Here is a 16505-nt window from a genome sequence, read left to right as displayed (position 1 = left end):
CCCATTCTTCATCACATACACACATGCTCTAGAAAATATGTGCTTTGGAGTTTTTCTAGAAGATCAGCCAATATAGGATAAGTATGACTAATTTAATAGGGTTCACATGCACATTGTAAGAAGAAGAATTTGGCTTTCTATTTGTCCCTTTTGGATGGAGTTTATTTAACACTACGGCTATGTCTACACTAGCTCAAAACTTCGAAATGGCCATGCAAATGGCCATTTCGAAGTTTACTAATGAAGTGCTGAAATACATATTCAACACCTCATTAGAATGCCAGCAGCCATGGCACTTCGAAATTGACGTGGCTCATCGCTGCGCGCTTGTCCAGATGGGGGTCCTTTTCGAAAGGACCCCGGCAACTTTGAAATCCCCTTATTCCTAACAGCAGATAGGAATAAGGGGATTTCAAAGTTTCGAAAAGGACCCCATCTGGATGAGCTTCGTGGTGACGAGCCGCGTCAATTTCAAAGTGCCATGGCTGCCAGCATTCTCATGAGGCGCTGAATATGTATTTCAGCACTTCATTAGTAACCTTCAAAATGGCTATTTGCATGGCCATTTCGAAGTTTTGGGCTCGTGTAGACACAGCCTACATGTTGTACTCACAGCAAATGGACATTGCAGAAACCTTAACATAAACTGTAATTTGAAGTTTTAGATGAGTAAAAACAATTAAAAATAAACAAATACATAAATAAAACCAACCCACCCTGCCCCCAAAAGCTCTCTGAAAGCTATTCCTGAAATAATTTCAGTTTATGTATTTTTCTGGCACAAATTTGTCCCGTTTTCCAGATGTCATACACAATATTGCTCCAAAAATGAAAGGACATACTTGGCAAGTGCATTTTCCATCCCCATTTATACCCTGAAAACAACGGCCTCTGTTATTGCATGGCGATGCAGCTCCTCCTGGACATGCTGCAGAATAAAACACATGAGAAATCAATAGACCTGACTGCAATGGTTACCCAACATCCTTCATATTAGTGATGGTGGCTTTGAAAAGATCTGGGGGAATAGCTTCAAATAGACATTTCAAAGCATTTTTTTTTCTGAGTCACTGAAGTATCTTCAGTGAAAACTTGGCCTCACTAAAGTCCCAGGGACTTTAATGGAGTCAGGACTGAGCGTGGTAGACTGGAAAGAATAAATTTTTAAAATGGGATTTTAAACGCTTTTTCCTCTGGTTTGACTAGATGGAACTGGAAGGGGCACAACTCCAGGAAAACGAAATGAAAAGAAAAATGTAATTAAACTGTTCTGAGTTTTAATTTGAGTTAAAGTTCTTGTTTTTGACAAAGGATTGATAGGCAACCCAGCAATTGCTGTAGTAGTCATCTTATTCCATCGTTTGCCGTATCCAAAGAGTGAGTAATTAAAAATTACACTAAGTGAACATATTTGAAGGGTATAGCATAGTAAAAGCACTGTATCTTGAGATATTTGTAGCTTGGACAAAACTCTAGAAAATATACCACAAGGAACAGCCCTGCATTGGCAGAGAGTTAGATAAGATGACATAATAGGTATTTTCCATGTTGACTCTTTATAGTTTTCTAAGACCATGTCTATGCTAGCCAATCCTTTTGGAAAATCAGGCCCTCTTCTGAAAGAACAAGTGGACCATCCACACACAAAATGTGCTATTTTGAGTTCCTTTACAAAGAATGTGGTGCTTCTTCTGGAGGCCCCCTTCTTCCCCCAAATGAATAACAGCACCTTTCTCTGAAAGCTCTGGGGGCCCTTTTTTCAAAAGAGCAGTCCTCATAGTGCCGTATTTTTTGATCTTTGGGCCATTCTTTTGAATGAGTGGGGCTGTATGGACGTTCTCCTTCAAAAGAGCAGACTGCTTTTTTGATCTGCCTTTTTGTGTGTGGATGCACTCTTTCAAAAGAAGATCTTCCAGAAGAGATCTTTCAAAGGATCACTGTGATCTAGACATGGCTTGAGGGTATGTCCACACAGCAGCCTTATTTTGAAATAAGCTATTCCAGAAGAGCTATTCTGGAAAAATATACTTTGAAATAACTCTGTTGCACACAAAATGGCCATTTCTGCACAGGCCACTTCCTTTGGAAGTGGCATGCTAATACATGGAGCGAAAGATGCTAATGAGGTGCGGATGCAAATTCCCCACACCTCATTAGCATAACGTCACGTGATTTGGAGTCTGGTAGAGTGTTCTCCCAGACTCCAAAATGCCGTGTAGAAGCATGAACCCATGGGTGCTTCCAGAAGGAAGTCCTCCTTCCGGAGGCCCCTTCTTCCCAAAAATTTTTGGGAAGAAGGGGCCTCCAGAAGGAGGACTTCCTTCTGGAAGCGCCCCCCGGGGCTGCACTTCTACACGGCATTTTGGAGTCCAGAAGAACGGTCTTCCGGACTCCAAATCACGTGACGTTATGCTAATGAGGCATGGGGAATTTGCATCCGCGCCTCATTAGCATCTTTCACTCCGTGTATTAGCATGCCACTTCTGAAGGAAGTGGCCTGAGTAGAAACAGCCAATGCATTTTGAAATAGCCCTTAGCAATTTACACACATCTACACACAACAGAGCCTATTTCAAAACAGAGCCATTGAATGCACTATGGCTTATTTTGAAATAGGCTCTATTCCCTGTCTACACAGCCTCTAGTTTGAATTTGGTCAAAATAGGCAGTATTCCTTGTGGAATGAGGTTTACCTATTTTGAAATAAGCCAATACATTATTTTGAAATAGCGGTTGCGTTGTATGGACACTAACAAGGTTATTTCACAATAAGGGCTGTTATTTCAAAATAAATTGCTGTGCAGACATACCCTAAATCAAGATAATCTCAAATGTTATGTTCTGAAACACCAGGGCCGTTTCTACACAGGCCACTTCCTTCGGAGTGAAGGAAGTGGCATGCTAATACATGGAGTGAAATATGCTAATGAGGCATGCATGTAAATTCCCAGCTCCTCATTAGCATAAGGTCACGTGATTTGGAGTCCGGAAGATGGTCTTCTGGACTCCAAAATGGTGTTTAGAAGCGCAGCCCCCAGGGGTCTGACACAAGGAAGTCCTCCTTCCAGAGGCCCCTTCTTCCCGAAAATGTTTGGGAAGAAGGGGCCTCCGGAAAGAGGACCTCCTTCTGCAAGGCCCCGGAGCTGCGTTTCTACAAGGCGTTTTGGAGTCCGGAAGAACAGTGTTCTGGACTCCAAATCATGTGACCTTATGCTAATGAGGCGTGGGGAATTTGCATCCGTGCCTCATTAGCATCTTTCGGTCTGTGTATTAGCATGCTACTTCCAAAGGAAGTGGCCTGGGCAGAAATGGCCAAGATGAGGTCAAGATGAGTCTAGAGCTCTTTAATATTTTACATGGAGGAGTATGTAAATGTATATTAGCCTAGATTTTAAACATAGGTCCTCAAGTTAGACTTCTAAATCAGTATTTAGACATCTCACTGGGAAGGCTGGCAGTGCATGAGGAGGCAGGCAGAGAAGGCCAGGGCAGTAACAGGCAGAAGTAAGGATGGTATTAATGCAGCCCTCTCTACAGTAAACTCTTCAAGGGGTCAGGAACCTAAGTTTGAGAAATGCTGCTTTCCCCTGTTGAATTTGTATGGTATAAGGTAAAAGCGCACAAAAGATCAGTTTTCACAGGGGAAAACAGGTTTCATGGTCTGTGATGCATTTCTCATGGGCATCAATTCGGGAGGGCCCTAAGCATACGTACAAGTGTTCGTACGATTGGGGTTTATGTGATCTGATTTCACAAGTGCTGACTTGAATGGGAGTTCTTGGGTGCTCAGCTCTTCCTGAAACCTGGGCTTATATGTTGTCTTAATTTTGGGCCCCTAGTTTTGAGAGCTTTACCCATTACTCTTACTGGTGTACTAAGCAATGAAGAGTCCAATCTTTTCTAGAATTGATGCAACCATTTGGCATTTGCATGGAAAATTTCAATTTTAATTTGAAAAACTGAAAGCCTGAAAACTGAAATATTTGGATGTGCTGTCCCAGTGCCTCAGCCGAACTAAAGTTTGGCTACCTGGGGTGCATCTACACTCGCATTCCTTTTTCGAAAGAGGCATGCAAATGAGGTAAATCAAAAATGCAAATGATGTATAAATTTGCACATTTGGCACCTCATATGCATATTCTAATTTCGAAAGAGCTTCTTTTGAAAGAAGAAAGCCAGTGTAGACGCTCCTCTTTCGAAAGTAAACCCCATCTTCAAAAGGATCCTTCTTCCCATTAAATAAAGGGAAGAAAGATTCTTTCAAAGATGGGTTTACTTTCGAAAAAGCAGCGTCTACACTGGCTTTCTTCTTTTGAAAGAATCTCTTTCAAAATTAGAGTATGCAAATGAGGCACCACTATGCAAATTTACACCTATTTTGCCTTTTCGATTCACCTCATTTGCATACCTCTTTTGAAGGAGGAATGCAAGTGTAGACACACCCCTGGTGTCCCCGTTCCCTTGTATAGGCCAGACTTCCCATAGCTACATCTTTACTAAACAGTTTTGTCAACAAAATCCCGGTTTGTCAACAAAACTCATGGAGTGTCCACACTAAAAGTGTGTTCTCTTGACAGTAAATCGCCAGGACTCAGCTCTTTTGTCAACAGACTTCTGCCTCCCCCACAAAGAGTCAGAATGCCTTTCTTGACAGAATCTGCCCACATAAAAGCCATGTGAATACTCTGGGGGCCCCTCTGTTGACAGAGAAGGCTTCCAGGTCACCAGGCAGCCCTGTTTGCTGAGCTTCCAGTTGGCTGTCCTTCTGAGAGTGTGGCCAGGCAGTCTGGCTGCTCTGTCGACAGAGTAGATAGACAGAGATATCTGCTTTTGTGTGTGGCCACAGTCGACAGAAGTTTTGTTGTGAGATAGCTTCCAAAAGCAGCTTCTGTTGACAGATCACTTTAGTGTAGACATAACCCCCATGAACAACATCGTCCATGATGCACTGTGGCCATGAGGTGTGACTGAAGTGTATCATGAGAGAAAGGAGCTCAAGCTACAAAGAATGAGAGCATGAGACATGACAACAGCATTTCCCATTGAAATATGTCAACATTCATATTGTCACCCACTAACATCAGAATGTTGCATAAAGGTTAATTTTATATTTTTTGGGTTTGTTGAAATTTTCTACAGAAACCTCCTTGATTTTATGACCGGAGCTAAATGCAATCCTCCTCCACACTGCTGCAAAGCCTGCTAGCACTGAGCATCACTGGGACAGCTTGCACAGGAGGCAAAATCCCGTTGCATGCTGCTCCATGGATAGCCCCCTGCTTCACCTCTGGATTTAAATAGTTGATAGGGGCTCCTATTGGTTCTGTGAGAAACTGGTCAAAAAACTGCCAAGTTTTTTGCCATCAAAAAGGTTTTGCTGGTCCAGAATGGAATTTCAGGGGAAAGAAGAAAGAGGGGAAAACCCCATTAGCTGGCTCGCTGGGCAATTTAGGTGTTTACCTGTGATGGAGGGAACCCAGGACCAATCCCTGTTCTATTTTGTCTTTCTCTGGCTCAATATCAAAACAAAAAGCAGTCAAGTAGCACTTTAAAGACTAGCAAAATAGTTTATTAAGTGAGCTTCACACGAAAGCTCACCTAATAAACTATTTTGCTAGTCTTTAAAGTGCTACTTGACTGCTTTTTGTTTTGATAGTGTATAGACTAGCACGGCTTCCTCTCTGTTACTATTCTGGCTCAATATCGAATTATTTGTACAAGGTGAAACAGCTCAGTCAGGAGAGGTTGAGAAAGAGACCCAGGATTTTAATTCCTGCTCCAAATTCTGAGGTGGCTCACTCTTGCCAGGTTTCATTTTTCCTCTGATGTGGAACAAGAAACAAACTTTGAAACTTAAGAGTTTTTCCTGAGATGGAATTGTTGTTTTCCAGCCAGCCCTTGTGCTGGCCAGCGGGAGGTAAAATATCTACCCCGTGCAGAGAGGCAGCACAAGATTTATATACCACTTCTAATTTAACCCGACTTCAACATTTAAGGGACGGGGAAGCCTTGTTCTGTCCTTCTGCACCAGAGTGAATTGCAAGTGGTCTAAGCAGTTAGCAAATAAGTGGACATGCAGATGCATACACATTATGTCTGTGAACACTTTGGTTTGCATACTAATTTATCCCTTAAAGATGAGTCAGTAAACCAGTGAATGTTATTGACTTTATGTACACTTCTTCCATGAATCAGTCTCTAACAAATAAAATTTTCAGTCCAATGTACCTTGAAATCATAATGTGGTATTAAGATCTGAGAAGAGATAACTGGGGACAAAAGTAGAACAATACATGCATGTTAGTGCTATTGTCCTCATGGAGATTTGAGGTGTTTTCAAGATCTTAGGTCACAGATAAAAAATATTCTTAGGGCTAATGATGATACAAATCATCTAATTCATGGGCTGCATGGAAACCAGTTTGTTGTTTTAACTCACTGCCTGTACTAGTGCCTTTGTTCAATGTGCAAGGCTAGCAAATGAAATAATAGAGAAAGAACTCAAGATTTATATAGTACAAGATTGTGGTAAAACAGATGTTAAAAATAGCTGACAAAATAATTCATTGACTCCTGATTTGAATTCCATTTCCCTTTGACATCACTCACACCTTTGCCTCTTGTTTAGATACAACCAAAGCCAAGCCTTTATCTGCTCTTTTGAATATTTTCACATTGTTTTACAACTTCAGTTAGACAAATATAGAACTTCCACTTAATCACGGTATTCCAGAAGGCTATGGCTAGGATTCTCCAGTCCCTTACAGTGGTTTTACTCTAGAGTAACTCCAATGACTTCACTGTAGTCAAGTCAGCATAAAACTGATATAAATGAAGTGGAGGATCAGGCTCTTCCTTTCTGTTAAGTGTATTTTTTAAGAAATGGTACAAGAGATACGCTTTCCAGTTTAACCCACGAAAAGAGATGTGTGTGGTCTATCTTGTGGTCTGAGCATAAGACTGAAAATGGCTGAGAGCTCAGCACCTTTCAGAATCAGGTTATTTATTTTGGCTGTTTCTACACATGCCACTTTCCTCCGAAAGTGGCATGCTAATGACCAGCCTGAAGTATGCTAATGAGGCATGGATGCAAATTTCTGGTGCGTCATTGTCATCAGGTCACGTGATTCCAAACTCCAAAACAATGTGTAGAAGCGTGGCCCTCTGGGCGGTCTTCCGGAAGGAAGTCCTCCTTCCAGAGGCCCCTTCGAAAATTTTGGGGAGAAGGAGCTTCTGGAATGAGGGCTTCCTTCCAGAAGACCGCCCTGGGGGCTGCGCTTCTACACTTTGTATTGGAGTCCAGAAGAACATCTTCCGGACTCCAAATCATGTGACCTTATGCTAATGAGGCAATGGGAATTTGCATCTGTGCCTTATTAGCATGTTTTGGGCTGTTCATTTGCATGCCACTTTCGGAGGAAAGTGGCATTTGTAGAAACAGCCTTTGACACCAAAACATAGGTTTAGGATCCTAATTTTAAGTGGCCATTTTAAACATCTTTGGATTTTTGTTTTTATAATAGAACATTAAATTTTTGAAGCTTTCTGATTTTGAAAATGAAAAATTCTATTCTCAAAAAAAAAATCCACTGAAAGTTCAGAAAACAAAACCCAGACCACCTCAAGACATAATAGGGTGGGAAATCTTTTTGAATCTGTCAGAGTTTCTGTGGAATGACGCTCACTCCCAAGTTTTTGTCCAGAAATACTGTTTTGTAGTCAGAGCTTTTTTTGATTGGTTGTTTGTTTAGAAAAGCATTTAAAGACATACATTTTCTTACCTCATACAGTTTAATTAATTGAAACTGTTATCTTCACCCTGTTTTTCACTTCTGTTTGTGTTACACAAGCAAGGGTAGAATGGACTTACTGTTGCTAGCTCTTTAGGAAACATTTTATGCCCTTCTACTCCAATTTGATTATTATATTATACATTATATATGATTTATATATATATAATATATATATTATATTATACATTATATATGATCATATATGTATAAAAGCTATATATTATACATTTTCCTCCTTATTTTGACACTTTACTTAAATTGGCACAGGAAATACAGTTCTCAAGCCTCCATATAACAGTAGCAAGAAATAGCTCATATATGTAAAATTTAGAGAAAAAGCTAAATGCTGGGCATCTGCATATGTTCCTATATATGAGTCCTGTTTTCTGGGGCTTGTTATGCTAACTCTTATTCCATGTCCTCTGTTGTTATATCTCTGATAACAGTGTTAACTAGGCACATGACAAATCTTAGTTGTCAGTGTTTTCTAAATACCCAGAGAATACGTGGCTTTGATATCTCCTGGGTATGGATTAAAAATATAAATGGCTGCAGGAGGATGCAGGTGAGTGGTGATAGCTTGCAGAGGGGATGGGCAATATAAGGGAGCAAGTCAGAGAAAGGGAGGTTGTTAGGCTCTGAACTAGGCCTTGGGAGACCTCAGTCTGAATGTCTCCCTCTGCTACTAACTTGTGGTGTGACCTTGGCCACATCATTCAAGGCCCAATTTTCAAAGGAGCTTAAAGATACATATGGGTGCTAGTGTGATTTTCAAAAGTGCCTAATCCAGTTAGGCACCCAGCTCCCACTAACATTAAGTCAAAGTCAAATCTGTGTCTTTAGGCACTTAAATACCTTTGTAAATCTGCCCCTTGATCTCTTTGTGCCATAGTTCGGCAACTGTGAAATTAGGATAACATTATAATACTCCTGTGCTATGCAAGGAGGCCAGACCAGATGATCACAATGGCCTTAAAAATGAAGCTCTGAAAAAATTATACTGATTTGAACTGAAGTTTACTGCAGCAGATTTGGGACACTCAATAAAAAAGGTCTCCCATCAGTAATAATTTAATGTACATTAAAATGCAGCAGGTATTCTAGCTGTGATCTTGAAACCTCGGCCAAGATTTCCAAACATGGACTGCTGAAAATTAAGATTCTAGCTCTGTCTTTAGGTAAATTATTTAATTGAAGCCCTCTGGCTGTTCACCAACTTTGAAAATCAGACATGGACAGGGGCTTGTTTATTTTGAAAAAAAATTAGTTCTTGTCTTGTCAGGCTTTGGGTAGAGCTTCCTTGCTGCAAATAGCTTGACATTTCACGATGGTTCATGTTTAGATTCAATTTACAGTAGTCTGTTTAAAAGGGAACCAGAGTTTGGCTCTCTTGCATGGAAAGTCTACAGTACTGCTATCGTTCGGTGTGTGAGGCAAAGACAGTGGAACACCAGTTGCTCCAGTGCGGCCTTTCATATAAGGAAACAGAAGAACTATTTAAGAGCTTATTTTCTCATCACCATCAAATACAAAAGGTGAAGTATGCTCCTAGTCAGGGATTTTTCTTCTAGTTTTAGGAAGGAACTGCTTTCCTCTAAACTCTAAGTCACACAGTATGTTCTTAAACAGATTAAGATAAGAGAAGAAAATAGCACTCTTCTTTAAGTGACAGCAGAAACAATGCCTAGACCTTGATTCTTATACAGAGTTCCTTTTTTCTAGCCAGGATGTTTATTTGAAGGAAAAGGGGGCCTCTTTACTTACTACAGAATCCCTCCAGCATGAATTCTCACACTATTCCATTTGGAGTGAACTCTTTTGTACCCTAAAATACAGGCAGGCCATAACATGGTATCACAGAATACATTGCTGTGTATAAACTAATCAAGTACTGCTGTTGTCTTTGTGTACCACTGGATTGGATTCTATGCTTTATTAAAAAAAAAAGACAATAACTGAAAAAAATGGCTTGCCAATCTGTATTGTAAGGCTAGATTTAGCTGTGAGTAGGGATTCAAGAGATATGGTTCTAGTAAGTACAGTCAGTGGTTTACACATACTTTTGCCTATGTCGAAGATGAGACTCTGTTGACATTGTTTGCCTGTTTAGCCAATGGATGACTCCATGCATGCTGGATCAGGCCCTGAATCACTCTGGCTTAAATAGGAAAGGAATCTATGTAGCCTCAGAAAGAGCTCACTAATGTATTTTGGTGAGGAGTGGGAGTATTCCAAAACTGGAAGCTATTAAATGAGAAGGCCCCATGTTATTCCTCAGAATCCTGGCATTGGATGTCAGTAGATCCAACACAGTAACAGACATTGGGCAAGCAGACTATCCATTGGGCATATTGGTTCCACAGTGTTTAAAGCTTACATACTTGATGTGAGACTCTGAAACACATTCCCTGAATAAGATGCTCTAGTGGGCCAAGTGCTCCTAACATGTTTTGAAACTAAATCAGGTATACCATGAAAATAGTTTGTGAAGAAAAGAAAAATAATTGTTTCTTATCCATGGAAATTTTGTCAATAAAGTGAATTTACCCATACAATCTGGGCCCCAATATCCCTGGCAGCACTCAGGTTGTTGAAATTCCTTCATACATAAATGCCGACATCCAGGAAGAGACAGAGTATAAGTCCTGATTTCAAGGTAATACCTAAAGACAAAAAGTTGCAGACACATTAAAGTATTTAAAATCTCTTTTGGGGATAAACTGAGTTTGTAACCTCTTCATTCCTTAAAGTCAGACAACAGAACTTAAAAATTACAGATTCACAATTGTTTTTTAAATTTTTTCATATAAAAGATGGGATTTTTCTCCCATACTTGATTGAATTGCAGACATTTCTCTTGTACAATATGTCTTCCTTTCTCGCTGTTTGTGATTTGCATACTCCTCAATTTCTTAGTATCTCTTTAGTCTAAAGCAGGCTAAAGAACTGTGGCAGGATTATTATGGAGAGCTGGGCCTGCAAAAGTTTTGAAAATGATATTTGAGTTTTTGACTCAGAGGCTTTGGGAGACTAAACCAATAAATGCAACATATAACAATGGGAATCTTGATACCCCAGCTGGGGACACAAAAAGTACCACAGAATACACTTGAGAATTATTTCACTATGGTACTCATCGAGATAAACTGAGAGTTCGTGTAAACCAGTATTTACATCTTCCCCAAGATCTCATCCAGGACTAACTCTGAACATAAAATATCCTGGGTGAAATTCAAGATCCAAGTCAATGGGAAAATTACCATTGACTTGGATGGGACTAGGAGTTCGCCTTCTGTCTTGTTCTATCCATTGATGCTCCCTGTTGAAAGATCTCTTGGCAGTGAGAACTCAGAGGAACATTAACTCTATCTGTAGATTGTGAGCTCTTCAGGCTTCTTCTTTCATTACATATTTGGACAATGCCTTGTGCAAGAAGGCTTTAATTTTGATTGGGGCCCCTAGGTCCTATTATATTTTTGTAATGCAAACAATAATATTGCTCCAAGGGCTTCTATGCTTTCATAGAGCTTCTGGAATGGTTGTTTAAATAGGAAGATATAGATGAGGCAGGAATGTAACCAAAATTTTTCTACCTCTTTTGATGTGAAAGAAAAGTTCTGAAAACAAAACTCACTAAAAAAACATAATCCTAACACTCAGAACAATACACAGACACTGATTGACTCCATGGGTATTCTGGGGCTGTAGCACCCATGGAAAAAAACGATAGGTGTTCAGCATGTCCCAAACCACAGCTCATTGGTGCTGCTGTCAAACAGCTGTTTGGCAGCTTTGGGAGGAGAGCAGACAGCAGTGCTCACGTGTGCAAGAGGGTCTCAGAGACAGGGGCAGAGCAGGAGCAGGAAAGGGTGGAGTGGGGCAGGGCCTCAGGGTGGAGCACCCCGTTGGGAAAACCTAGAAGGTGGTGCCCGTGAAGTAGTGTATATTCTGTTGTTCCTGCTTCCACCTGCTGTAGTGTACACATAGTGTAGATTAAGCAGCCTTTTTGTAGACTTCATGAGTGCCACACCTCAAATGTGGGGTTAGGACAATGAAGACAATATTTAACAAAGCACAGGTTATTTTCTAATGCCGATTAACATTTTCTGGTTTAAGGTGAACAATATTTACAGTGATGAAGTGGGTTTGTCCCATGAAAGCTCATCACCAAATAAATCATTCTGTTAGTCTTTAAAGTGCTACATTTCTACTGTAATATTTGTAGTGAATAACTTATGGCAGAAGAAATACCTGCAGTCTCGTATTCCAGATCCATTGGTAATTTTCCTATAACCATCAGGGCACTGGATTTCAAAGTTTAAAGAACAAGATTGGCATTTGGTTTTGGTTGTAATGAGCATCTTCTGGTCACACTTATTTTTCACCTGTAAAAAGCCATAAAATGGTTTACATCTTTAGGGTGGCATTTTCAAAAACACTTACAGTTGCCCTAACTCTGCTCCCACTGGAGTTGATGGGCAAATCTGCTTTAATTCATAAAGTCTTACTAGAGTACATTTTCATAACCACTCAATCCCATCATTCTCCTGTAGCTGCAGTGCATTTTTTCAGCATTGCTATCTTGTTCACAGACCTAAAGCAGGTTGTAGAGCCCATCAGTGTGACATAATGTTATGCTTCTCTGCAGTGGAACCCTACAAACTATGGAGACTGATTTCTTATGCTGCCCTTCACCACCATCTTCTGTCTCTGATGGGATCAAGATAAACCTTTGGCCAATATTGACATCAATAAATGCTTGGTTTGGTAAGTTTGAAATGGAAACCAGAGACAGCTCAGTGAAAGAGTTGTGGTGCGTGAGGAAGGAGGTCCATTATTTTCTCCATGTGGAGACATACTGTGATATTTTTTTACCCTGAAGTGCCCTGTGCAGTTTAGTACAATTTCAGTCAACTAGATGGACCAGATATGTGATGGGGCCAACTCAGAGATAAGAATATAAAGTTGGATCTTTGTTGAGGAAATGTGTTGCTATTTAACCTGGCTGTACTACACTCTGTGAAAGTTCAGGGCATGTCTATACTTCTGGGAAGATCGATGCTTTAGAGGTTGATCTTCTGTGGTTCAATTTAGTCTAGTAGGAACGTGCTAAATTGAATGTTCAGGGTGCCCCTGTTGACCCTGATACTCTCTGCAATCATGAGGATAAGGGGAGTCAGCAGAAGAGTGTCTCACATTGACCTCCCACTATGGTGATAACAGAGAAAGTTGATCTGAGGTACGTTGACTCCAGCTATGCTATTCTCATAGCTGGGGTTGTGTATCTTAGGTTGACTTTCTTCCCTAGTGTAGACTTGTCCTTAGTCTCTGCATTTAAAAACATTTATCTTCCAGTACTCCCTCCACAAAATATGCTAAGAAAGCAATATCTAGATCTTGGGTAGGCAGAGTTTAAGAATGAATCAGGATGGTATTTCGTGTTTAGATTAGATAGACCTGAAATCATGAGAGATATGGCCAGAAAGTGTGTCCACATCTGAAATAAAAGGTAGAAACCTTTTAGGTTTGGGTCTGGTGCTGAACTGAAACCATGAGGGTGAGTTTGGATGTGAATGATCTGAATATGAAAATTTGAAAAAGTTGAAATTCAAAGTTGTAGTTTGGCTCATCTCCTTAAACCACCACCAACAAAACCTTAAAACCAGCTGACAGGTCCAGACAACTAAAACTGGTCAAAAACCATACATTCATAACATTTCAGTAGAGAGCATGATTGTGCTCTAGTATTTTCCCCTTTGATTTCTTTATATAATGTAAATATTTGGTGTAGTGGTCTGTTTTTCTAAGGGTAAAGTCACTTATTAAGAATAATAATCCTCCCCTGAATATTTGATTTTTTAGAAAAGGAAGTATATTAACAATGATTAATACTGGTATTAAAATTAAAGTATTAGGAATGTGTTTTAATTTTTAAAAAAAACTTCATGATCATTTACCCTCTTAACCTTTCCAACATTCATACAAAAGAGGTAGGTGAGTATTCGCATTTTACACAGGGATTTGTAGAAACAGAGAGGTTAAGTGACTTGCTCAAGGCTACACAGTGAGTCAACTACACGGACATAATTAGAACTCAGGAATCTGTCTCCTTGACAGCTCCTCTAGCCGTGATAGCACACCATTCAAAGCCTCTCATGGTCTTCTTTAAAACACACTGCTTTCAAACCATGCTCCTCTTTTGTAACTTGTATCTGGTAAAGCGAATGATTAGAGGTCTTGGGGCCGAAACGATCACAACTTTTTCTGATCAGACAACTCATTCAATTCCCTAAGGACGTAACTTTCCTATTCAATCAAGTGACTCAGCATCGAACAATATAACAAAATGCTCAACCCATTAACCTGTACTCCTATGCGTAGTCTCTTTATTGAGTAAATACTGAAGAATCTGGCCAGTTCTTCCTAACTGAGAGGTACCCTCTGAACTGTTCATTCTAGCATTTGTGTTTTAATTTAATGTGCTGTTAGGTCCTAATCTGAAGAGTTGCACAGGGAAAGTCACTGAGAGTTTAAAATCTACTTTCAACAAGCGCTACTGCAAAAACAATTGAACTGAGAAATCAAAGACTCTGGGTTGGCTTATTTCATGGAAGTGTTGTCAAAATAGCATTTTTTACTCCTAATTTCATTTTGATGAACATTTTCAATTTTTAAAGCTTTTGACATGAGAAAATTATAATAAAATTTTTTTTTTTTCAAAATTTTGGATTGTTTTTTGTTTTTCTATAGTTGGAAAATTCAAATTCTCTCCATTCCCTCTTTTCTTCTTGTTTAAAATGGGAAGAAAGGTAAAAAGAAATATTTAAGAAACTTAAAGGGGAAAAATACATTTTTTTATACTTCAAATGATTTTTTCCACACCATTTCCAGTTCAAAATAGAAGAGTGGTAATGTGAGTTGTTCCTTTTTCTGACACTTTCTCCTCTCCTCTCTTTCATTCCTTTAATAGGTTATTGAAGTCTTTTCCCCCAGTTATACTAGTGATGATGCAGTAATCCAAAACCATATGCTGAAAGGTAATTCAAGTGAACACATTTTTGAGTAGTTCTCATTTCCATGACTAGATCTCTAATACAATAACACTTTTCACGTCCCTAAATGTATGTTACAGAACACATTTTTGTGAAATTGCACAAATTCAGGAAATTAGCACCTGGTTGTGTTACATAAGCACATACATTAATCCCAGAATGTCTACAAATCTCATGCTGAATTTACCCTTTTTTGCAAAAGTAAAATATTGCTAAATTTTTCAGGACTGTTTTTCATCTGGCCAAAATAGTTTTTCACACAGATGGAAAACAAATGTTCTGTTTGCTATGGTAAAAACACTGTACTTTCTTCTCCTGATAGCATAGACAATGTTACAATTTCCATTTCTTGCTTTTAGAGAATCATAATCAAACATCAACTATTGGCAGTTTCATAATGTTGCCATTTACTTATATAATTTATTTTCACAGATCTGTTTATGGAATAGTTTATGAACCAGATTGTTAGCAGGTACAAGTAGCTCTATTGATTTCAATGGGGATACGCTAATTTACAGTAGTGGGAGATATCTGCCTAGGAGACAGTATCACATAAGCCCTGATGGACAGTGCAATGAGGGTTGAGGTTTTTTTGACCCACAAGACACAATGTATATGACAAACACACAACCCTTTTGTACTATAGCACCAACATAATATATCATTATTTAGAAAAGTAACCAGAAGAAAATATCAGAATTCTCATACCTGATTTTTGGGTTTTGGCAGTGAAGAGAAGTTATTTGTAACCAAAGAAGATGCAAGGAATAATATCACCAGCTGCTTTTCCATTCTGAAAAACCATTGACTTTTTTTCTTCAGAACTTTTCAGTCATGGATAACAATGGTATGGCTGAAAATGATTAGTATTTTGGTAGCCTTACCGCTTTACCACATTCCAAGGAAAAGACTCAACTGACTTCCCTCCTTTTCCTGAAGAAAGCAAACATGTGAAGCCTGCCCTGAGATAGGAAAACTACCCTAAAACATGACTTTTGCTGAAGGTTTTCATGACAAAGCTGAATAAACTCTCCCTGACTGAATGACAGGATTTCCTGATAGCAGATCCCTCTCTCTCTAGCTGTTGACAATACAATTCCAAGGACACTCAACTGTGGTGAAAGAAGATATATTTTTTGTAGGTGGACATGCATTGAAGTTGGGACTAGCTGTTGATCTTGTCATCACTTGTATGTGTTCAGGCAGAACACAAAATTTATGGAGCTGGGCTTATCAGTTGTTGAAACAGAAGGGTGTATCCACCAAAAGTAATTCTTAAAGCTAAGTTAAAGTCATTATCTGAGGTGACCAAAACAGCATCTTCTAGTTTTGGTTAGCTGGATAAAAGAAAGGACTTTTTTATCTCCTTTGTTTTTACCGTCTTTGAAGCTTCATTACATCATGTATGACTAATCTTTTAGAACTGGTACAAAGAAAATTGTCAGCCAACTTAGTAGGGTGTAATTGGAAGGAAAGACTGGAAGAGCAAGAGCTAAGGGAAGAAATTCTTTCTCATTCTTTTCAAAGCTGTTCAGCTCCTTTTAATTCTTTCAGTGTTATGGGGCCAGTCACTCTCAGTCCCAAACATAATGACCTACATTTTCAGGAATAGCTAGTGATTTTGGGTGCCTCAGCATTTGATTGCTTGACTTTATAACCT

General features: G+C 39.4%; 1 protein-coding gene across 1 annotated transcript in view; it reads right to left on the bottom strand.

The window, feature by feature from the left end:
• STAB2 (stabilin 2) overlaps positions 1–15787 on the bottom strand; it is a 165980-nt gene extending 150193 nt beyond the window's left edge. Inside the window, exons 1-4 of the mRNA XM_075007690.1 lie at positions 15554–15787; positions 12045–12178; positions 10341–10456; positions 843–928 (exon numbers count right to left, since the gene is read on the bottom strand). Coding sequence (XP_074863791.1) covers positions 843–928; positions 10341–10456; positions 12045–12178; positions 15554–15637 — 420 coding nt within the window. The 5' untranslated portion in view covers positions 15638–15787. The remainder of the gene's footprint in view (positions 1–842; positions 929–10340; positions 10457–12044; positions 12179–15553) is intronic.
• Between the last annotated feature and the right edge of the window lie 718 nt (positions 15788–16505).

This window comes from Carettochelys insculpta, chromosome 1, assembly GCF_033958435.1.
Source record: "Carettochelys insculpta isolate YL-2023 chromosome 1, ASM3395843v1, whole genome shotgun sequence".
Taxonomy (NCBI): Eukaryota; Metazoa; Chordata; order Testudines; family Carettochelyidae; genus Carettochelys; species Carettochelys insculpta.
Note: the sequence above shows the minus strand (reverse complement) of the source record. Positions and strands in the feature narration are given on the sequence as shown.